Source organism: Salmo salar, chromosome 10 (genome assembly GCF_965601325.2).
Source record: "Salmo salar chromosome 10, fSalSal1, whole genome shotgun sequence".
NCBI classification, from domain to species: Eukaryota; Metazoa; Chordata; class Actinopteri; order Salmoniformes; family Salmonidae; genus Salmo; species Salmo salar.
This window is the reverse complement of record NC_138300.1, coordinates 91,057,846-91,082,129: the sequence shown is the minus strand read 5'-3', so window position 1 is coordinate 91,082,129 and position 24,284 is coordinate 91,057,846. Positions and strand designations below refer to the sequence as shown.

Here is a 24,284-nt window from a genome sequence, read left to right as displayed (position 1 = left end):
GAGGGAAACTGGTGGATAAAGATCTGAATCTTTACCACCATGGATGTAGAGTCAGTTGTAGTGAGAGAAAAAAAACGGTGAAATGTAACAGTACTGACCTGCATTGCCTTGACTAGGTGGCCTCTGCTGGCCCCCACTGGAGCCCACATTCCTGTGTAAGGAGGCCTGATTGGGAGAGAGCATCCCACTGTCGCTCAGAGAGGCTGTGGCCTGGGCCAGGGCCTGGCTGCTCATGGAGCCTCCTGGGTTGTAGGACATGGTGTTCTGGTTGGAGACTGGCACTGCCACATGCATGGAGAAGTTCTGCTGGGGCAGCGCTGTGGGCTACAGGAGGGAAACACACAGACATGGGGAGAATCAAAGACCTGGCACTGGGCTGAGGGTCATAGGGGGGAGGAGATGGCAGAGATGGCATCTGTGATGGTGCCACATCAATCATATTGGTATGGTTAACAGAGAAGTCCTATTAACTGATGGCAAACAAACTGCAGCTGGCAAGATGTTCATGTTCCTAATCCAGGTTGCTTATAAAAGTGTATCTTACACTCTTACACATTGACTTCTATTAACATTGCATTTAGTCTGAATGGCCAAGAAATGACCACAAATAAATATACCCTTGTAATGGGATTAAACAATAACTGTCTTGAATAATATGCTTTAAAGTGGAATTTGAAAAATTGCTGTACGACATATGATGCTGTCATAAGCTTGTATAATATATTCATAAATAATAATGCAAAAAATGTATAAATGAACACTATGTTATTGTAAATGCACAAAACAATAATTTTGCTATATAAAATCATTACACATCACTGAAAACATATTCAGAAACATGCCCGTTAGCAGTGCTGTGTACCAGGTGTTCAGTCTTGCATTGTAATAGTCAGCACTGCAAAACAATGTTTTCTCTTTTAATCAGGATAGTGTAATTGTGTAATTTCCAACAATATGAAAGCATTTTGGATAAAAACGTATAGTAAGAATGATGGGTTATAATCACTTGACGTTAATATTACTCAACTCCATGTCTGTGCAGTGCTAACTATCCACAGTGTGTGAGAGTGACTGTTGACAGTGAGACCACTCCATTCAGCATAGTCCAGTGAGGCAGTCAGTTAGTGATATTATTAGTGTGTTAATTGCAAACAGTGGTGCCCTCCATGTCAGAATTAGAGAAAACAACAGTTGAAGCACTATACTTTATGCAGGATTCTATGATTGCCACCCGCAATAAGATCACTCTTGTCTCAAGGTAAAGCTCTGTGTAATGGTAGTGGCGTGATGAAGGACTGGAAAATACACAGTGATAGTCCACTGATGCTGTACTGGACTGTACACTTTAAAAAAAATCTCTCCTTTGCTCAATGTATGGTCTCTCCTAGTTCCCCATATCCTAGTGGGGCGTCCTCCATTCACTTCGGAAAATCATACACTTAGAAAAAAAGATGCCATCTAGAACCTAAAATGGTTATTCAACTGTCCCCCATAGGAGAACCCTTTGAAGAACCCTTTTTGGTTCTAGGTAGAACCCTTTTGGGTTCCATGAAGAACCCTTTCCACAGAGTGTTCTACGTGGAGCCCAAAAGGGTTCTTCAAAGGGTTCTCCTTTGGGGACAGCCAAAGAACATTTTAGGTTCTAGATAACACCTTTTTTTCTAAGAGTGTATGATTTGCCCAGGTGAATGGAGGATGCCCCACTAGGAGATGGGGAACCAGGAAAGACCATAAAATGAGCAAAGGGGAGATAAACATTTTTTTATTTCCCCAGTCACATGATCTGGCCACTGTGGGACTAAAAGAGATTCAATTTTCACATCTGCTTGGGGGTGAAAATTGGGTTTTGGGAAAAAAACACATCAATCACCAAAGCTAGAGAACCAGTCAATATTTAAGCCAGAATGGGAATCATTTTTTTTTTCCAGGGGGAAATATACATTGATAATAAAGAAGCTTCTCCTCTGGAATAAAAAAAAGCACTTTCCTTTTCATATAGTTTTCAAATGTTTCAAATAATGTGAAGACGTGATAATTCCAAAAGATCTTTGAAAAGGTTGAACCTATCAACAACAATGTGATCTTATCAGGCTGTGCCAAAATATAAGTTGGAGTACAAACAAACAAAATAAACAATTACACTTCCAATGAACGGAAAAAAGGTTATGCTTGAATAGTCCATGTTTACTTATAGTAGTTGACAGAGGTTGCAGGGTGGGATAATAAACAAATAAAAACAAATAAAAACCAAAAGATCTAAATCCTTTGTGCCACAAAGCCAAGCAGCAAAAACATTGCATTTACTTACGATTTTATGATTTCTCATCATATTATCAAACTCCTCATTAATTTTTTTATATTTTTCTTCTGTGTGAGGGGTGAGGACATATGAGGCATCGGGGTCCGGGCTATCACAGCCTCTGTGTTCTTTCTTGTTTAGCGCCTGTAGTGGACATCAACATAAAAACAGGAATCAACAAAAAATGGCAAGAGATGGAGGAAGTACTTACACCACAGCGCTTGTACATTAAATCACTCTCTTCGCTTAGTTTGCCGAAACGGTCGTCCATGAGGGGGCTGTGCCCAAAACAGTCATCTGGATCAGGACTGGCACACAGGTCATTATGGCCTTTGTTTCTTAATTTCTGAAATAAAATTGCACAATTCACACACAATGTATACTGCAGGAAACTCAGTCTACTACCACATGACTCTCTGTCTAGCTAGGTTATAATACATCCCCTACAAACCTATTCCCAGAACAAAACATGAACATTGTCAAAGATATAAACACATAAACATCATTCATGTCAAGACGCAAATTAATTGAATAATTGAATTATTCATAATGCAACCATTATAATAAACCTGCCCTAGCATGTACATTTATAAATAATAAAACAGGCCTGTCAGTGTGCTGGTGTGAGCTGGGAACGATACAAGTACTGTACTCCTATGCAATGGTTGACAATGACAGAGAAATTGAAATATCACTCCTTATCCTTTCATCATTTAGAGACCTTCAGCACAGGAGAAACTAAATATTTATCTGTCTCTGTCTCTGACCCTTTCTCTGCCCTCTCTCGTTGTCTCTCTCGCCCCTCCCTTTCTCTCTCCTCTATCTCCCTCCCTCTCTATCTCCCTCCCTCTCTATCTTCCCCCTCTCTCTCGCTGCATGTGTGTGTTTCAATACATATTTCATTATCTTTCAGTTATCATAAGCCACCCAGCTGGAAGACACCCCGGCATAAGAGGATCCCACAGAGCAGCAGTTCAAACCGTTGCAGACTTTAATTCTGCATGGTTGCCACTCGCAGGATCTTATCAATGTTAAGTAATGTAGCAAATAAAATAGTTTATTATATGTGGTCAAAGACGCTTATTAGAGCATGAAATGGAGCGATTATTGTAAGAGGAACGAGCACACAGTGTGGTGTGTTGTGATATAGAAGTCCAATGAGATTTGTTTTACATCTTAAAAGAATCCCACACTATAAACCAAAGGAAATCAAACCAGTGTTGTGTTTGTGGTAACTTTCTATCAGAGGAGTGGTTCTCTTGGCTTCGTTAAGAGTCTGAATGACGGTGCTTACATGAGCTGATGACAGCATGTGATATCAAGCCAGACAGAGCAAATCAAGCTTTATTTATATGTGTGTTGTTCAGGTTCCCCTAGCAGGCTGGTGCAGGTCCAGAGCTGTGACCTCCCCTGTCTCTGGGCTGCCTCTGAGCCAGATGTCTACAGCAAGGCCACTGACTCCTCTGGATGGAGAGGTCACAGTGTGAGGGAGTGTAGTTGGGCCCAAAGACACTAATGAGCCCTTAGTCTCTGCCTCCGTCTCCATCACCCTGGAGGTGCTGGAGGTAACGCACAGGCTGATGTGTGTGTGTGTGTGTGTGTGTGTGTGTGTGTGTGTGTGTGTGTGTGTGTGTGTGTGTGTGTGTGTGTGTGTGTGTGTGTGTGTGTGTGTGTGTGTGTGTGTGTGTGTGTGTGTGTGTGTGTGTGTGTGTTCACGGTCGTTGCAGCGGCAGCAGCTGGCGTCTGCTGACAGCTCTCTGACAGTACAGTGGTGTCTCGGCTGATCTCTATCTAACAACGTGTCTTACCCAACCCTGTTTACAGTAGCTACCAACACGCTGATGAGCTCTGTATGACACATTACTGTTGGATTTCCTAGGCTTGAAATGTTGTGAAACATAACTTGGTTACAATGTACCTGTCTACCAAGGCTCAGTTGATCCCGGCAAATTGACCAGTACTGAATCAAACGACCCTCTACTCTAGTTTAGGCACATGATGAAATGGTGTATAAGATAAAAGCTTAAGCAGGAGAACTCTGAAAAGTACCTAAATCTCATCAGTCATATCTGTCTGACAGTGCTGCTGAGGAGAGAGAGAAAGTCTCATGAGTAATGAATGATCAAAGCCTGCCCTAGCCTTTTGGGGGCCCTGGGCAATTTTTTTAGTGGCCCCCGTTTTGAATGGCGAATAGGAAAAAAATATGTTTCAGAGTTAATTTCCTGCAATTCTACACATTTTGCCATGACTTATGCCATGTTAATATGATATCTGAGTGAGATTGACTAACAAAATCATTGGGGGCCCCCTGTAGGTCAGGGCCCTTGGGCAAGTGTCCTTCGTGCCCGATCAATTATTTCACCATGATTACTACAAGTTTAGATAGCTGGCTAGACTAACTTAACAATCTAAAAAAAATTGCTGACGCACTAATTGAGTGACTGTCAATGACTGACATAACATGAGAAAAACCGCTGATCAAATGTCGAAATTGCACCTTGTGTATTCTACTATTGTAACTCTCAACAGTTGAGACCCCAACTGAGTTACCCTATCGGCCGGGGGCCCTAAGCAACCGCTTATGTCGCTTATGCCTAGAGCCGGCCCTGTGAATGATACACAACATGTGTAAATGTGCAGTTAGATGCACTTGTGTTTGGTGTGGTACAGAGCAGGGGCATTCTTCTCAACAACGACAAAAAAAAACACCTTCCTGGTTCATTTCCTGTTTACTAAGGCTGCTCTTTAGTTAGGCTCCCGTAAAGGCTGTGTTTACTACGGAAACTATGCACTTTCTCCACCAGACTGCCACAGATCTGATCGGGACCTGCAAATTAAAGTCCCAACCTGCTCATTATGTGAATAGCTGGTTTGGGCTGGTCGGCCATGGCTGTGTGAGATGGGCAGGGCAGCAGGCAGCACTTCCACAACAAGCCTCCAACCAGCCGCACCCCTCTGGCCCTTGGCCGTGATCACTCAGAGAGGGGCCAGTGGAAACACCCAGTGCCAGGGACACTCAGCATTCAGAACAAACCATGGAACATGTTGCACTGAGACTAAATAACACAAAGCCTAACAACGAGTGCTCATATCTAGGTCATTGTCCATAAGAGATGGATTCATAAGTAAATATTGATCACTCTGATTAGAGATGTCCTGAAATGCAACATCACTTAAAATGAGGACATAATCATGCGCGCCTAAGAAAGAGTGAATATTTCCTCTGAGGTGCTCCTAGCTGAGCATGCTAAAGAGTGAATATTTCCTCTGAGGTGCTCCTAGCTGAGCATGCTAAAGAGTGAATATTTCCTCTGAGGTGCTCCTAGATGAGCATGCTAAAGAGTGAATATTTCCTCCGAGGTGCTCCTAGCTGAGCATGCTAAAGAGTGAATAATTCCTCCAAGGCACTCCTAGCTGAGCATGCTAAAGAGTGAATATTTCCTCCGAGGCGCTCCTAGCTGAGCATGCTAAAGAGTGAATATTTCCTCCGAGGCGCTCCTAGCTGAGCATGCTAAAGAGTGAATATTTCCTCCGAGGTGCTCCTAGCTGAGCATGCTAAAGAGTGAATATTTCCTCCGAGGCGCTCCTAGCTGAGCATGCTAAAGAGTGAATATTTCCTCCGAGGCGCTCCTAGCTGAGCATGCTAAAGAGTGAAGGTCTGGGACAGCATGGCCGTTATTCCTCCTTAAATGACTTGGCATGTTTCGGGTGTCCCACAGACGCTGCCCGCAGCTCCCAGTAAATGGATCACTAAATCAGCACATGGCCAAACAGGTGTCTCTCTACCAAACACCTGTCAGGCCCTGGTTCCCCGGCCCAGCCAATCACAAACAGTCTCACACCGACATGGCCTTAGAAGGGGCCACATGGAACCCTGAAGGCCATCAAACATTCCCCCAGCCAAGGATTTTACTCCATAATATAAATACATCAAAGTATTGGTAAAGCAATTCAAATCTTACACAAAACCTAGAAAACAAAACCAACCAACTCTGAACGCATTGGGTACAGATGTCATTTCAATGTATAGTTTTGATTTACATTTGGTTGAGTTGTCAACTAACGTGAAATCAACAAAACATTTCACCATGTCACTGCATTTAGGTGAAAAGTTGGGTGGAAAAAAACATGAAATTATCTTATGTTGATTCAATGTCATCACAATTCTTTTTGGTTTTTGAAATGAAATGGAAACAGCGTTGATTCAAACAGTTTTTGCCCAGTGGGAAGTATGGTAAACAATATCCAAAATAAAACAAGCATCCCTTCTATTGCTTTTCAAATTCTAGCTCTGAAACAAATTTTCAAAAGTCATGTCAAGCTGTGTGGTTGGAGGGGTATGAATACAGTTGAACAGAGAGATTTTCAACAACAACATTTATAATGGAGGTTGGGTGGGGGTGATGGGTCTGTCTGTATACGGGGCTGCAGTCAGAGAGTAGTGACGAGTGAACTTGTTTAATCTGTTCACAAGGCCCGTGGAGGCTCATAAAGTTCAGTGGGAACCAGGCCAGCAGCTATTTTCTCACAGCCATCCAGACCTGGATTGATAGAAATGTGGCTCTATACACCATACATATTAGTCTGGGATTCTGATATCAAACCAGCAGGACATCATAGTGAGTGTGTGAATTTAGCAATAAGAGAACAGGCTTTCTGCTTTTCAGGCCTTGAAATGTGTCTCTTCATTCTTAGTATTGTATGCCAAACCGACATACTGACAAAAACATCTAGTGTACCTGTATCACTCATCTCCTCCATAGTGCCAATAATTGTTCATTTAGCTGAAACTCACAAAAACACACAGGAGTATGAGTTTTTGGAGCAGTGTGTCAAATGTACTGTCAATTGTACTTTTTAAAAATCTTTATATTTTTTATATTACATTATATTACATTTCACCCACCATAGAGTATAGTGTTCTATAAAGATCCGCATTTATGCCACATAAAATAAACATGCATGTAACACTCAAAAGACTGACAGGGTATTTTTTACAATTGGCTGAGTTTAACACCAACGGCAGAGTTTATATCATAGCCCAATACACATTCAAAACTGAAGCCACCATCATTTCAGGAGTTAAAAATAAAGTGGAGCCGAAGCTGTTGCGTAAGCCACCTACATTCCCTGTTCCTTGTGAAGCTCTTTCACTGAAACAGTCTGCCTTGGATAGAACACCATTACACTCCAATGCCCCCCACTTGTGTCAATAGCTTTTTACATTTCACTTATTCATACTGTACCTGAATAAAAGGGAGGTTGGAAGTAGACAGTAAATGCCGCTATAAAAGCCAAACTTCTCAAAAGTGGAGAGAAGGCAGGTAGAGGCTGAACTGCCAGTGTCTTCCAGTGTGCAAAGGTAGCTACACAGAACATACACCAAGATCCTACTTTAAAAGCCATTATTATTGTATTATAGTCTATATAAAGTATGTATAGTTGAACTATTTCTGCTTCTGTAGCGTTCATCCCCACCCTGCTCATTCTGCACTGTTGTGAATGAGCTTGTTGTGCCTGTTGCCGCACTAAGCAAGGTAGCATGCTAATCCTCATGACATCACCATTGTGTCCGGTCCGTTCCATCTAATGTGCTTATCAAAGGGCCTCTTTGAGTGTGAAGGCAGTTGAGAATCAGCATGGGGAGGCGGCTGATAGCAAGGCTTTCATCTGCTCACAAATATATTTCTCTTATATAACATCTTAAGAGACAAGTCTTTCAGTGTGAGTATGCTCAGATTTTTCCTTTGGTGCTGTAGAATTCACTTGAGGGGGAAAAGGGAACTGTTGGTTGTTCTCGTGGGCACTCTATCTAGTGGCTGTATGTATTGTATGCCATTACCATGGGCCCTAAAAGCTTTTGCTGTCTACTCCCTGGTACTGGTCATGTTACTGGTATGGGAGTAGGGAAGTAGGGAGGGCTAGATAAGGAAAGTGGTTTTGATTCCCAGACATATCTGGTTTAATCTCATGACCATTCTACATCATCAGTGATCTAAGTGATATCAGGATATGACCTCTCTGTCAGACCATTGTCTGACTCCTCAAATCACAGGAAATACAGCAGCAGGGCCTCCGTCTCAGTTGGATGGGACGGACTGCATTTTGTTTGGTTATTATTATCTGTCTGCAGCTGTTTGGAAAACAATACACAGTCTGTAATCCAATCCCCTCCAAAAAAAGGACAATGGTGAGACTACAGTTAGCTCCAAGCTGACATACCAAAAAGACTAACACGTGCAGATGTATAAAAGTAGAGTGAGCCTAACTGAGCAGTGGTCTGCGTGTGTCTAAAGGAGGCAGACAGAGAAGAGAAAGCCTCCGTCTCAGCTCAATATACAATAAAGCAGATAATTACTGTGGTTGACCGGCTACATTATCACTTTGATAAATATAGCCGCTATATTATTGAATAAGAATCCATTGCACTGCAGCGAGCAATACTTTTCCCTCAGAGAGACAGCTGCTCAGAGACTGTTGATTGATGGACGTGACAAAGATATTAGTTGCCAGAGTCAAAGAGAACACACTTTCAATCAGCGGCTTGGATATTTTCAGAAGATTTTGCCAACTGGGAATTGAAGTCCAAATTGAGGATAAAGGCATCTCAAAGTCATCATTATCTACATCTTTAAAAGAATGGGAACAAATGAGACGAACACGTTCCATTACATCCAACTAGCTCTAGACATCTATAGAGCACCATGTGGGTATATTTTAGATTAAAATAAATTACATTCAACATAAAAAGGTGTAAAAAGGTATACAATTTAAGTAAATAACCATTCACTAAGTTCACATCTTTCCCCTACCTCTCTCCCTGTCTCTCGCCCCGTCGCTCTCCCTGTCTCGCTCCCTGTCTCGCTCCCTGTCTCTCTCCCTGTCTCTCTCTCCGTCTCTCCCTCCCTGTCTCTCTCCCTGTCTCTCTCTCTGTCTCTCTCCCTGTCTCTCCCTCCCTGTCTCTCTCCCTGTATCTCTCCCTGTCTCTCTCTGTCTCTCTCTGTCTCTCTCTCTCTGTCTCTCTCTCTCTGTCTCTCTCTCCATCTCTCCCTCCCTGTACCCACAGAGTGGATCATTAGCTGTCAGAGCCCTTGAAACCGTACCCCCGCCCTCAACTCCCATTCCTGCTCACTTCTAAAATATTCATAAGGACAATTAGGAGTTCCGATAAGGCGGTGTGGAGGGCTGGGGTGGGCATGGAGGGCTGGGGGCGCGCAGCGAAGGGAAAGGGCAGGATGTGCCAGCAGGACGTCTGTTCTGCAACACTCTATACCCAGACCACAGACCTGGCCTCATCAATCAGCAGCCCTTCCTCCCTCCCTGACACCCCCTCCTCACTAAGGCAGGCTAGGCAGGGAGGGCGGCATGATGCCAGCTAACCCCCTCCTCCTCCTCCTTCCAAGTAGCTCTGCTCTGCCCTCGCCCCTGGGCAGAGGGGTGGGGGTGGGGCACCCCACACTACCCATTGGGGTGGGCTCGTGGTTGTTCCTCTGTCCATACTGGTCACTGTGGTCTCTCATGTCAGCTCTGCGCTACACAGCGGGCATCAAGGCGCTCTAATGGTGGCATGTCTGTCATTAAACTAGTTCAAACCAAATTAGGGCAGCTCATGTCTGACCTATTTTACGTATTCTGACGTTTATGACGTGTCTGGTAAGGTTGTCAGTCTGGCTGTTCCTATATGAACCTGAAAGAATAATGAAGTGGTTATTCTCTGAACATGGTGTTGCATGTTGCCACTGAGCTGCATGTAATGAATTATTTTCATTACAAGTGGTTTGCTCATTGCTTTACAAAGAGTTTTACCATACGCCATGGTAGGCCTGTGCCAGTTAATCAGTGCCATATGCCTCTAGAAACTAAAGAATACATCACTTAAGACATTTTAATAAAGTAAAACACAAAGGAATCATATATCATGGCAATGTTGAAATCATTCAAGTGTTTATGGGATGATGTCAGCTAAATGCAATTCACAGTTGAGATATGAAAACATTTGCCAGAACAATGAGTAAGAGAGCAAAGAATTGTATTAGTAAAGGTCTTCATTCCTGGTGTTACAGTTATTACATTCAATCATGTATTTGAGTGTTGGTGATGCTTTCTCCCTCACGATCTCAAGTTGAATCAATAGGCTCAGAAATCCTCCATTAGCCACGGTTTGATGCCTAGGGATGAGCTCTGGTGTTAGCATTAGCAAAAGGCTGGGGGTGAGACTTGTTGAATGCAATGCAAAGTATTATGCATTGTTTTATACTGAACAAAAATACAAACGAAACATGTAAATTGTTGATCCCATGTTTCATGAGCTGAAAAGAAAATCCCCAAAATGTTCTATACACACAAAAAGCTTATTTCTCTCACAGATTTGTTTACATCCCTGTTAGTGAGCATTTCTCCTTTGCCAAGATAATCCATCCACCTGACAGGTGTGGCATATCAAGAAGCTGACTAAACAGCATGATCATTACACATGTGCACCTTGTACTGGGAACAATAAAAGGACACTGTAATGTGCAGTTTTGTCACACAACACAATGCCACAGATGTCTCAAGTTTTGAGGGAGCAGGCAAATGGCATGCTGACTGCAGGAATGTCCGCCAGAGTTGTTGCCAGAGAATTGAATGTTATTTTCTCTACCATAAACTGCCTCCAACGTTGTTTTAGAGAATTTGGCCGTACGTCCAACCGGCCTCACAACCACAGACCACGTGTAACCACGCCACCCCAGGACCTCAACATCTGACTTCTTCACCTGCGGGATCTGAGGAGTATTTCTGTCTGTAATAAAGACCTTTTGTTGGGAAAAGTTAATTCTGACTGGCTGGGCCTGGCTCCCAAGTGGGTAGGTCTATTCTCTCCCAGGCCCACCCGTGGCTACGCCGATGCCCAGTCATGTGAAATCCATAGATTAGGGCCTCATTTATTTATTTAAATTGACTAATTTCTTTATATGGACGGTAAAATCTTTGAAATTGTTGTGTGTTGCAATTATATTTTTGTCCAGTGTATGTGTAATGAATTAGGTTGAACACTCATGTTGTCATTTCCTATGCCTTTTTCCTTTTCCTGCCAGGAAGTTTTCAATCTTTCTCACTTTCTGGATTCATAAAAGAAGTGTTGCTCTACATGTAATAAGGTGCAAATGATTGCTTTATTTTTCAAATCAAATCAAAGTTTATTGGTCGCGTACACAGTTTAGCAGATGTTATATCGGAACGCTATAAGCGGAATGCTTATGTTACTAGCTCCTAACAATGCAGTAAAATGCCAAATAAGTACACAAATAATTCAAACGTTTTAAAAAGGAACAAAGGAAAAAAGAAAGTCAGTATGAATCCAATTAACAAACCAAAAAGCACTGTAACAGCAATCAAAATGCAATCTATACTATATTATACTATATCATTATACTATATTCTATATTCAGGTCTGTGTACTGTTGCTTGTGTAAGATGCTGCTGCTCATGCTGTTGCTCAGACTCAGGCCATGATGAAGCAGGTAATCCAGCCCAGCGGGCTCTGCCCCCTTGCCAGGAGATAGGTAACCTAGGGACAGGTTAGGATCTGTCTAACTTGCCCCAAGACTGGGTTCAAGAAGTGAACTGCACCCACACCAACCAGTTCTAACACAGGAGTGTTTAACAGCAACAAAAACATCAGTGGTTATATCACAAACATGTCTGAGGACATAAACCACTGAAACACGAGTAAAACCTTTCATTCATACAGAGCCTTTCCCTAAGCTACGGACACAGTACATGAGAAAGAAGCAACATAATACAAATCCTACTCAGATGAGCAGCAGAAGGAAAATGTTATATATAAAAAAAAGAACCAGAATGCTGTGTAATTTGTCATTCAGTCTAAAAAACATGTACTCATGTATCATCTCTCTTTTTTCCTTTGTGAATGAGCGTGAGTGTTATTTGTACAAAGCTGCGAGTGCAGTGCTTCAGCACTTGAGATTAGAGCATGGCTCATTAGTGTCATTGGAGAGTAATGTTTACCGGGGACCGCGATGGCTGTTGTTCTCTCTCCTTTTATTCCACCCTCTCCAAGAAGACCTAGTTTTGAAATGAAAAATACGTATCACACTTGAGAGGGAAAGATGGGGAAAAAACTCTGACGTCAATGAAGCACGACATGTGCCCGAAAACAAAAAACGATTGGCTGTAACCTGGTAACAAGCATCAAAGTGAAGAGTGCAGAGGCTTTGTCGAAGAACAGGGGCAAATGGCTAACACACACACACGCACACACTCTCACACTTCATTGGAGACTCTACTGGTTGTGATAAACTAAGGAAGATTTCACTGTTCGTGTTCTCTGTTTTTCTCAAACACTAACATGGGTTTCCACAGCAACCAAGTCACAGTGAACGTGAGGGAGAAGAGACAATCATAGTCCATTCACGGTTTGTTACATAAATGTGGACTGAAATAGGATGTTCTATGAAAGACTTACATAAAAATTATCACTATTGTTTTTTTCATGGAAGAAAAAAACTCCTAAGACAGCGGTGACCCTGTTTCTAGTGAAAGCCCAGAGGAAAAGGAGTCCTTGTCCTATAAAGAGGTGCACTTTGAAACCCAGCAGGAGACTGGCTACAAAACCATTAGCACTCCTTCACTCAGCGATGCAAAGGAAGGCTTTTCAACCAACATGTGTACTGCACCTCAGTACATGTGAAAGGGTAACGGTTCTGTTATCTAGAACTACAAAGAAGAAATCTGAAAAATGTATCAAACAATATCAAAATATATGACAAGAGGAGCTTAGCTTCTTTCAGAGAACGACAGAAAACATTTGTACAACAAAGCCTGACCAACAACTTGACACTGGAAGTAAAATGGAGTAGTGTTTGTGTCATTCTTTCATCATGTAGTGATAAAGTACAGTGTGTGTTACTGTAAATCAGACTGGACGTATTAGTATCCCTCCCTAGTCACATGTGGAGGCAGATGAAATGCCTCAGGTGAAAGAGGATTGCAGTGCCAAGCATATTTCCTAAAACCACAATTTGTTTTGATGGTGCGGACTGATTGTACTGGTTAAAGTGATGCTTCAAAGGTTTTGTATCATTTCAGACAGCAGTTTTGAAAGTAGTGCTCACGAGCCAAAACTGGTGACTAAGTTACAGGGGCGTAAATAGCATACCCCCCAAAGACATGCTAACCTCCCCTGTTATTGTAATAGGGAGAGGTTAGCATGTATTGGTATTTGGTATTTTATTAGGATGTCTTCGGGATATGATATTTGTGCATCTGTAACTCTCACTCATCATTATTCAAAATTCATTCAGGATAATCTGTAATCATGGTAGCATCCACATTACTGTAGAAGTGTTCAGAAACATATTCTATTCTTATTTACAATAAAAGTGACTCCAAAATGACACAATACATTATTTACTATTCATTTCTATTGGGCACAAAACAATCTGAAACACAACCAAAATAAACAGAAAATGGATCCAACAAGTTGGTAGAGTCACAAGCTTGATGTAGGAATATGGGACCAAATACTAAACTTTTGACTACTTTAATAAACATATGAGTGAATTTCACCCAATACTTTTGCTCCCCGAAAATGGGGGGACTGTGTACAAAAAGTACTGCACTTTAACCTCCTAGTCATTGTATCAAATTCAAAGTGCTGGAGTACAGAGCCAAAACATTTGTCACTGTCCCAATACTTTTGGAGCTCACTGTATTTTTGCATTTTGTATAATACAGTATATTACGAATTTGTAAGTGCTTAAGATCCTGGATTGCATCTTTAAACGACTTTCCTGGAATACACAGCAACACTCAAGCACCTGCACTGAACTGGATACACACAGCAGAGATATTGGTAAATAGCTCTTTGCTTTGTTTTTCAAATCAAATCCATTACCTAAATATGAATATTAGAACAAAATCAAAACAAAATTATTAAAGATAAGCCTAAACATACATGTTCAGGACTGACCCTTGCATTTCCATTTCAAGTCACATTTGCAGAGCACATTCCCAGACACTGACGGCCTCAGTCTTTATAGTATGAATGTATGGGGAGAAATTGACACTTCTATTCATATCCTACTCACTACAGACCAATTCCATAGAGAATCCTGTTGCGACAAATATATCAATACAGAGATGGCTTCTGAGATAAAGTCGCCAATACAGCTTATCAGATACTCAGCTAAATATTACAGTTAGAATATCTCACCATGCATAGTACTCTACTAAACCCCCTCTATGGATATAGTTATACAAACCAGGCATAGGTAGAAATGATTTAATGTATCATAGGTTATAAAAATGAAGGGGAAAGCAAATGAATGTAATTTTAATAAAGCTTGAGAGCCCGAAAGTACATATTTGTTTTGCTGCTGGAATATTAAAATTGGGATCGTCTGGTGTATCAGAATGCCCTGAATCTACTTTAATACATCTATGTCAATAGAACTAACATTTGACTGAGCTTAAGGTGTATTTTTAATATCATGGCTGCTCAGAGAGAGAGCTATAGCTGCATAGCAGTAAGGATGAGAAGGTACTGCTGAAGAAAACAGATGAGGAATTTAGACCATGAGGTAAACTAGTCACAACATGTGATGAAGTACAATTTATGGGAACATATCAAATGAAATTACGGCACTATAAAGATAAAAAGGCTGCTCAGACTGTCTAAATTACTTTGTTAGATATACTGTATGCTTAAACTGAGGAAGAGAGTACTGCCCAACGCGTTCTGAAATCTTGCCAGATTATATCACTTTGCAGGCAGTGTAACCCTGATGTATAGTGTGGACATTGTATGTAGAATAAGTTTAGTAAAAACATGTGTTAATTAGGGGAAATGGGCTTTTAGATTCTCCCTCCAAGCGACCTTACGCAGACGAGCCAGTGCAGCTAACTAAGCGTACCCTTCAGCCATCTCAAATGTCAAACAAGGCTTTAGTGGACCACAGAGGGATTCTGGGCACTGGCCAACCCAAAGTCAAGTCGCTACGTTAAGCACTTGCCAATTAAAATGTAATATTGTCTTTTGTGTTGTCATCTGTGCATATCAAACATAAATTAGGCCCCTGACCCCTTTTAGATTAATCTTCCAAACTTGGTTAATCATCCAGGATTGGGCGAGTCAGTGACATCGCTGGAGCGTGAGGTACAGATGTGGGATCTTAATTTGAGCCAGTTTGCTACAGCAGGAAAAAATCCCGCAGCAACAGAAAATTATCATTATTATGTGGATTATAATAATTTGACATTTTTGTAGGGGTTGATACAATTTTCGTCAGGGCAAATCAAGTCTGACAGTTTAAACTTTAGAAGCCTTTTAAAAACTCAAATACACTACAAGTTTAAATTTCCTGCTGGGCGGGAAAATTCTCTGCAGCAAAAGAGTGATCAAATGAAGATCCTACATCTGTAAGTGCCATGATCCATGTGATGCCAGTAACTTTAAGGCAGGGGAATCTCCTCACTACACGGCAGCTCTATGTTCTTCTGGGACGCAACACTGTGTCATAATATGATACAGTATGGTGATTACTGACTGTTCATGACTCACACAAAATGTCTTTGAAATTTAAACCAAGTATTCAATTTAGACTGAAGCTTGTATTTTTTACACCTTTGTCTTGTTTTATTGAGACAAATACTGTTTGGTGCATGTTTACAGCAGACTTCATTGTATGCACTACTTTCTACTGAACATCGACTACAAAATCCTGGTTCACACCTACCAAGCTATCCACAACTCTGGACCCAAGTGCCTGTCTGACCTCATTCTACCCTCCTGCCCCACACGCACCCTTCACTCCTCCATGTCTGTCCCCCTTCTCAGCCCCGCAGCAGACTAAACACTATGGGTGACAAGGCTTTCAGTTGCACGGCACTTCCAGACACTATTAGGGCTGAGTCTCTTCCAGACACTATTAGGGCTGAGTCTCTTCCAGACACTATTAGGGCTGAGTCTCTTCCAGACACTATTAGGGGTGAGTCTCTTCCAGACACTATTAGGGCTGAGTCTCTTCCAGACACTATTAGGGCTGAGTCTCTTCCAGACACTATTAGGGGTGAGTCTCTGGCCTCCTTTAAGACACAGCTCAAGGCAGTGCTGTTCAGGAAAGCCTTCAAGGACCTCTGCTATTTCTGTTCTCGTGTCCTCCGGATCTGGCCACACCTGTATATAGCGTTGATTGTTGTTAATATTATTATTATTACTGTTATTATATGTTCCAGAGAGCCAGCCCCTCTGGAGGAGTGATTTGTATGAGAGAATTCAGGAGTGGTGACAGCTTCTCTCTGTGCCAGCCAGAGCCTCATGTGACTGTCCCCATTATCTTGGAATGTCACAACTATAGATACACAAGCCTGAATCTGTCTCTGATGCTCCACAGAGGGAGCCACTAGGCTTTGATGTTTATTACAATGTGCTTTACTCACTAAGCCTAAGTCAACAAGAGTATGGTCATAATATTCAACAAAGATTACCACCATCTCACACTAGAACGCTTTTTCAACTATTCATTTCCACGATTGATTCCTGTATTTCAGGAGCAGTTGTGTGTATACAAGTACTAACTGGGAACCCTTGGTGTGGTCACTTTGATTGGAGAGATAAACTAAAATGAAAGGACAAATGTTTCCATCATATCATTACTGCATTATGTGGGCCATTGAAGTGCAGTTGTCGGGCACAAATACATAACATGTCATGCTGTTGCATGGTGTCTGGTGTCCACTGCCTGAGAAGCATGACTCATCCCCATAAATGAAAGGAATACATCTTGTCAAGTGCCAAGAGTGAAAGTCAGCAACATATATGTCTATTTGAGGACTACATCGTTAAATTGATAGCTCCACTATAATAAAATGAAAGAATTTCCATCATGATTTTTGCCTAATCAAATAAAGCATCTGTATTTTGATGGGTAGAGTGAAGGGTTTGAAACAGAGGCTTTCCTTTCCCTCTCTTCCTCTCGCTCTTTCTGTGCAGACAATTTTCTTCACATTCACGTTCTCCGCAGAAGCACCGGGAGGAAGATAATTGATCAATCAGGCAAATTGAACAGTCTGGACGGCTAGCCCACCATAGCAGATGTGCCAATTTGCATTCATTAAGACAGAGATGAGTCTTAATCACTGTACTGGATGTGATTGACAACATAAACAGCCCCTGTCTCAAATCCTCGAACCACTGCTTTTTATAGCTCTTTTCTGTATTTTAAATAGTCATTTCTATATGCAATGGCATTTGTTTTATGATCCATTGCCAATGGTCAATGTGGTTACTACAAGCAGGCTTAGTGGTGAAAGAGCGGAGTGATTTAAATGGAAAGTAGTGGAGTAAAGAGAGAAAAACAGACCCAGTAGACCTGACATTATAAAATGGTCAGGATGTGCATATCTCTTTGGATTATCATTCTGAATGGCGAGTGCCATTCATCATAATAGATGATCATTGAAAGTAACAATACTGATAAATCTCGAGTAATTTTTACGCTCATTTTCTTTAACTGAATGAGTTGTTTAACTTTAGAAAACTCACCAATGACAAATTATTTATTTCCAAAAGCACATTTAACAAAGATGGCCTCTAATGTCGCTGGGAGATAATGGTGCATTTGCATATGACTGATCTTACTCCACAACACGGGCATGTAAAAATACAAACAAAAAAAGTGTAGTCCAACTCTTTACAAGCCCAGGCATGGTATTTGAGTAAAACTGCAGTTCCAAATTTGATTAAGGACATTATTACTAGCCTGGACTAAAGTGTAGCCTACCAGTTGTGTTTAAACTAGTACAGCTGTATAATCCCATGCAATTATATCCACATCTCCTATTTTATGAGATTACTTTAAATGTGTTCAGTCAATGTCAATTTCGTTTAAATGCAAACTTGATTAATCCAAGCATTGCTGCAAACCGTAATTGTGTTGAAATGCTCTAAAGAAAAGCACAGATGGACGTTCCTGTGAAGTTGATTTCAGGGAATCTCAGCTAGACAGTGAGGAGTCTGTATTCAGAGTTACAGTAGAAGGTTATAGAATAGCTAAAGGAAGATTTCATTAGTTGGGGAGGAAGAGGAGAAGGGATGATTTGATTATTTTAATTACCTACAGCAGCATTTTCATTTGAGGTACAAATAGAATTCAATAATATACACAACAACACTGTAGGACTTTCTCCACAGCACCCAAATCCAGACATGAACAGCAGTGGTCTACTATACAGGGTAGTATGACGTATGCAAGCTGGTCTGTCTGTTTCTTTATCACAGTGATATTGATCCAGTTGAAATGCATTTGATCTATCCTCTGTACATCAGTCTTAATACAGATTCTCAGATAAAAGGTTCACAGTAAAGAAAGGGTACCAAAAACTAAAATGATCCTGTAAAAGCAAGCTTTTCTTCTCTACTTGCCCCTGTGTTCACTCAGCACAGGAAAACGGCATGGCAAGGAATGGCGTTTTCTCTGGCAATATATGTTCTATAAAGTCCTTAGAGACCCAGACAGGCTTGCCCTAACCTCTGAGGAAAAGAAACAGTACATCAATCCATCCAGCATAGCTACTCAGTAAATAAAAGGTTGCTCTGAGAGCTGGGTCTTTGAAAGGCGAGACGCAGATGAGATCAGATGGGAACAGGGAGACTTCTAATCAGACGGAGAAGTGGACGTGATCCACAAAGGGAGATTTCATGCAACAGTTCACCTGTCGCCCGGAGTGTTGCTGCAGTTCAGACCACCACACACACACACACACACACACACCCGCACACACATTTATGCTCAGGCACAGCGATCTGAACCTGCTGCTCTGGTCTCCACAGCGAGCCAAGTTTGAGACAAAATCCATAGCCCTCCACTGGGTTATCAAACTGTGCCCCAGGCATGTCTCCATCTGAGGAAAACATGGCAATTGCTCTCCCACACTGCAAGGCCCAGCCTTTATCTACAGATGGTACTACTGAGCAGGAATGTGACCTTTGATTTGGCTTCGCACATGGAATTGGAACGTATGCTGCCCAATGAAAACTCAGAAAGGATTTGCTTGGTCTCTCAAGCGAGGCAGGTGAGCAAATGACTGTGTGGCAATTATCAGTTTAATGCAATTTCTACATTTAGAGGAGTGTCAGGGTGAGTGTCTCCGTGTGAGATACATTACTACAGAGACCAGGCTGCTGAGGGGAGGACGGCTCATAATAATGTCTGGAACAGAGTAAATGGAATGGCATCAAACACATGGAAACCATTCCACTTATTCCACTCCAGCCATTACCACGAGTCCGTCCTCCCCAATTAAGGTGCCACCAACCTCCTGTGACAGAGAGAGGGAGCGAGAGAGAGAGAGAGAGAGAGAGGGAGAAAGTGAAAGACACACAGAGAGAGAGACAGAGAGAGAGAGAGAGAGAGAGAGAGAGAGAGACGAGAGAGAGAGAGAGGGAGAAAGTGAAAGACACAGAGAGAGAGACAGAGAGAGAGAGACGAGAGAGGGGATGAGGGAGTGAGATATATCTATCCATTATAGACCCATTCTGTGCTTCTCTCACCCATTTACACTAAGAAGGGAACTATTGCTTCATTAGGCATGCAGTCATCCTATATCCCAATGACACTGACTACACCCAGATAGGGAAGCAGCAGACAGACAGCCAACCAGACAGATAGACATTCAGATCAATGCATAAAATACAATTTGTGCTTTTGTCTTTTCAAAAGGATAGTCCATGTTTTAATGATAAAGATCACATCTATTGGCCATCTCTGTGTTCTGTAAGAATGAAATGACATTCTGAACATTTAATTTGTCTTTTATTGAAGACGCCACCTGGCTTTCTCTATATAAACACTTCACAACAGGATGCAGCCAACAGCCTGGGCTAGATCAGATAAGCCCACAGCAGACACTGAGCTCTATCTAACGGCTCTGACATTTGCTCTTGTGCCGCAGCACTTTTTGGAACAGTGAATGGTGGGTAGTGTGGAAATGCTCAGAATTGGAGCCTGGACAGGCCTGGTTACTTCTGCTCTGCTTCTTCACTTCTGAACCTTGGTCACATAGCCAGCAGGGCTAGAGGGATTTGCACATATCTGCACAGATGCTGGCCGAGTGAGCAGGGACAACGCTGCATTGTTCTCCCCTTTCGATCACGCAGCAAGAGCAGGGCAGTATCCTTGCGAGTGGCTAGAGGGGCTATGAGGGACATGAACAGATCGCCACCAGCTTGTACTACACTTCAGTTAGTGGCAGTGCCCCCTAGAGATGACACTGCCCTGCAGAGTACAGTAAATGCCAATTACAAGATACAGCTAACATATACATCAATAAACTACAATTGCAAAAGACATACACTACTGTACTGTAGAATCTGTACGGGAATCTCTACAAAAAGGAAAAGCCTATTTACTAAGAGCAAATAGCAAATGATGAATCCTCTTCCATCTGTGAGAAACAGTTTTAGTTGTTGTGCTTAGGTCCTGATGAATCCAAGAAGGACTCCCGAGTCACGCCAGAAAACAATCATGGGGTCACTTTTACATAATTTTGGAGTGTGTCCATGTATTTTTAATGCAGGTGAGACTCTGCTTAGCTCAGAGGGAGAAAGCTCAGGGCCCCTGGTGGAGGACTGAGGCTGCTGGATGCCAGAGCACTGTTTTGCAGCTCTGCCAAGCAGGTAATTTACTAGCAGCAGTACCATGAATAAAATATACCAGGCACATCTGACTCCTTTCATGCTATTGGATGCTAAGTGAAAGACTTTTAAAAACATGGGATTCTTGGAATTTATGTATCATACTCTGTATCCCTTTCCTGCAGTCAAATGACTAGTGGCCTCATGGGTGGAATGTTATTCATATTTTTCATAATTTCATAATACACGCAGATAATTAGGTGTTTCTATGTCAAACGTTTTTGTTATATTTCTTCTGTGATGTATATCAAGTGTAATATTGGGATACAAACTCAAAACGTAGTACATTTCCACTCTATATCTGACATGGTACAGGTGTCTTTCTGTTTTTTGAGTCCATAACCATGTGTGTGAGGTATATACATTTTTTCAAAATAGATTTGTTTAAGACTATCAAGAAACCCTGATTTAGCCCACCACAGTAAGAGGTTAAGCTCCTGATGTTTCTTTGTCGGACAGAGTAATAATAAGGTACAGTGCCTTCAGAAAGTATTCACACATCTTGCATTTTTTCACATTTTGTTGTATTATAAAGTGGGATGAAAATTGATTTAATTGTTATTTTTGTCGACGATCTATAAGAATTACTCTGTAATGTCAAAGTGGAAGAAAAAATATAAATTGTTTCTATTAATTAATTTAAACACTATTATAAACTAGGTGGTTCGAGCCCTGAATGCTGATTGGCTGACAGCTGTGGTATCTCAGATCGTATACCACGGGTATGACAAAACATGTATTTTTACTGCTCTAACTACGTTAGTAACCAGTTTATAATAGCAATGAGGCACCTCGGGGTTTGTGATATATGGCCAATATACCACGGCTAAGGGCTGTGTCCAGGCAATCCGCGTTGCGTCGTGCAGAAGAACAGCCCTTTGCCATGGTATATTGGCCAAATACCACACCCCTTTCGGCCTTATTGCTTAAATATATCTTGATTAGATAAGTATTCAACCCCCAAAGTCAATACATGTTAGAATCACCTTTGGCAGCGATTACAGCTGTGAGTCTTTCTGGGTAAGTCTCTAAGAGCTTTACACACCTGGCACAAAATCGTGGCATAAAACATCTAAAATCTTAGTCTGCAAAGGCCTTTAGTGAAGAATTAAGACACTAGCTTCAGAAAACAGGTTCTGAATAGGTTGAAAAACCACAAGTACGTCAGTAAGAGGTATTTGTATCCCGAAGGATCACATAATCACCCCCATTTTCTTTTCAGTGGTGCTCTTGGCCGACAGATTAGGTAGGCTGGCATAACAAGTGGGTTCTTCTTCTTCTGTGAGTGTTTGGGCATGTAGACGGTTACTAGCTGCCAGGAAGACCAAGTGCTGCTGGAATTCTCTCCAACACTCTTAGAGCCAATATGAATCTCTAAAGTATGTTCACTACACAATGCTATGTAATTAAACCTAACATTTAAATAATTTTTGTCTTAAATGGTGGTATAATAATTCTGCCATTCATCCATGCATGTATCTACAGTCCTGTATCTGGAGGAAACAGGGTTTCCATGCTGTTTGGACAGCTACTGAGTATAGGCCTGTGCTGAACTCATCTCTCATAGCTGAACTTATCAGAGGCTGCAGACGTCCTCTGCCTGACTGTTAACTAAAAGGAAACTGTTACCGGCCCTTCAGTTTCCATTTACCAAACAGTGCATTTTTCCAACATAAGCATATACATGGTTTTCCTGCCATGGCACAGTGAAAATGTGAAGCCACTCACCTCGACAATGTCAGAGTTAGTTCTGCTCTCGTGGGGCTCGTTGTACTCAGTGTATTTGAGCAGGACCTTGTCCATGTCTGTGCTCGCATACTGAAAGAGTTTGTTTGAGCTATTGAATATGATCAGGGCTATCTCACAGTCACATAGAACGCTGAGCTCATAGGCCTTCTTCATTAGCCCAAACTTCCTCTTCGTGAAGGTAACCTGAGGAGACACAGACCAACATCCTCAGTTACACCATGGAACAAAATCAGATTCAAAAATTACTATTCAAATCCAGAAAATATGCATAAATAAATCCACACATCATTTAGTATGCATGTATAAAAGACGGTGCTTAAACAGAATTGGAAATGATGTTGAACAGCAGCCTGAGGGTGTTTTTACTGCTTCGATAAGGGGTCAGGCTGCAGCTGCAAAGTTTCAGAACTAAAAATAAGACACTTTCCTATCTCCATCTCTCATAATACACAAGTCATAAGTGTATCCCTTTAGGAAAACTACAGTGAGGATATGAGGCTGGTGTGACTGGTTAGCAGGCCAGAGGTCAGGCAGTGTAAAGTCATGTAGCGGTTCAGTAAGCTGAATCAGGGCGTTGGGAACAGGGATCCATACATTAGATTAGCTCCTGACTCCATGTACGGTACGGACAGCAGTCCCTCCCTGCCCCTGCATCACTCTGCCTGTAACACGAGCCCACAGACAGGACTGCAAGTTATGCATCACTCCAGTGGTACCGACACCTAACCCTCTCTGCAGACTTTCTGTCCTGCATCTCTCCATCTCTGTCTCTGTGGTTTCCTGTAGCTGATACACATGTCATTATGTAACACTGCGTTATTGCCTTTGCAGTACTGTATGCTATGACCCTCTTTCATTGTAAAACCTGATCCAGGGAAACAAGGAGAACGTACAAGCTGTTCTGTAATGTTGTTTATGTGAAACACCTCCTCAATAGCATTTATGCAAGCTTATCATCCTCACAGTGTGCATCATGTAAAGTGCATTCAGTTACAGTACAATGAGAGCTATGCTATGGATATGCCAGTGAAAGCTGTGCTTCAGGCCAAAGGAGAGTGAATGTGTCTGTATTCACTTCTGCCAATTTCACTGACCTACTAAGAGGAGCTGAGCAGATGAGCTGGCTTTGTTCAACTTTAATTGGTCACAGCTTGCGGCTACCCTCATTTAAAATGGCATAATGCAATATAGTCCTATGAGTTGCATAGCTTATCTGTCTCCACTCAGACAGTGGGGTCACTCCAACTGTGAAAAATGAATTTCAAATGTTCCACACTACAGGTAATTACACAGGTCCATTATAACTCTGGGAGACACACAGACCCATTCCACATGTAATTTGACAGTCACTGCTCCCATGTCAGGTGTGGACATGATGACAAAACCAAATACCAGAATGACATTCCCTAAAATGACACGTTTTAATAGTATGAGTTGCAAGTATTAGAACATGTTAAAGGCCGAGTGCCGTCGAAATTCTGTTTTTCCTGTGTTTCGTATCATATTGTACAACAGCTGATGAAACTAACACTGTAAGTG

The 24,284-nt window shown here is 41.8% G+C and overlaps 1 protein-coding gene across 6 annotated transcripts in view; it reads right to left on the bottom strand.

The window, feature by feature from the left end:
- The window catches only part of mef2aa (myocyte enhancer factor 2aa), a 95,694-nt gene that overhangs the window by 21,649 nt on the left and 49,761 nt on the right, over positions 1 to 24,284 (bottom strand). For 4 of the 6 annotated variants that reach the window (XM_014124111.3, XM_082957230.1, XM_014124110.3 and 1 more), the window contains 3 exons: positions 22,725 to 22,928; positions 2,309 to 2,443; positions 99 to 324 (listed from right to left, as the gene is read on the bottom strand). In XM_014124111.3, coding sequence (XP_013979586.1) covers positions 99 to 324; positions 2,309 to 2,443; positions 22,725 to 22,928 — 565 coding nt within the window. Of the gene's footprint in view, positions 1 to 98; positions 325 to 2,308; positions 2,444 to 2,510; positions 2,646 to 22,724; positions 22,929 to 24,284 lie in introns of all 6 variants that reach the window. The other 2 variants (XM_014124112.3, XM_014124114.3) reach the window with 1 other exon arrangement.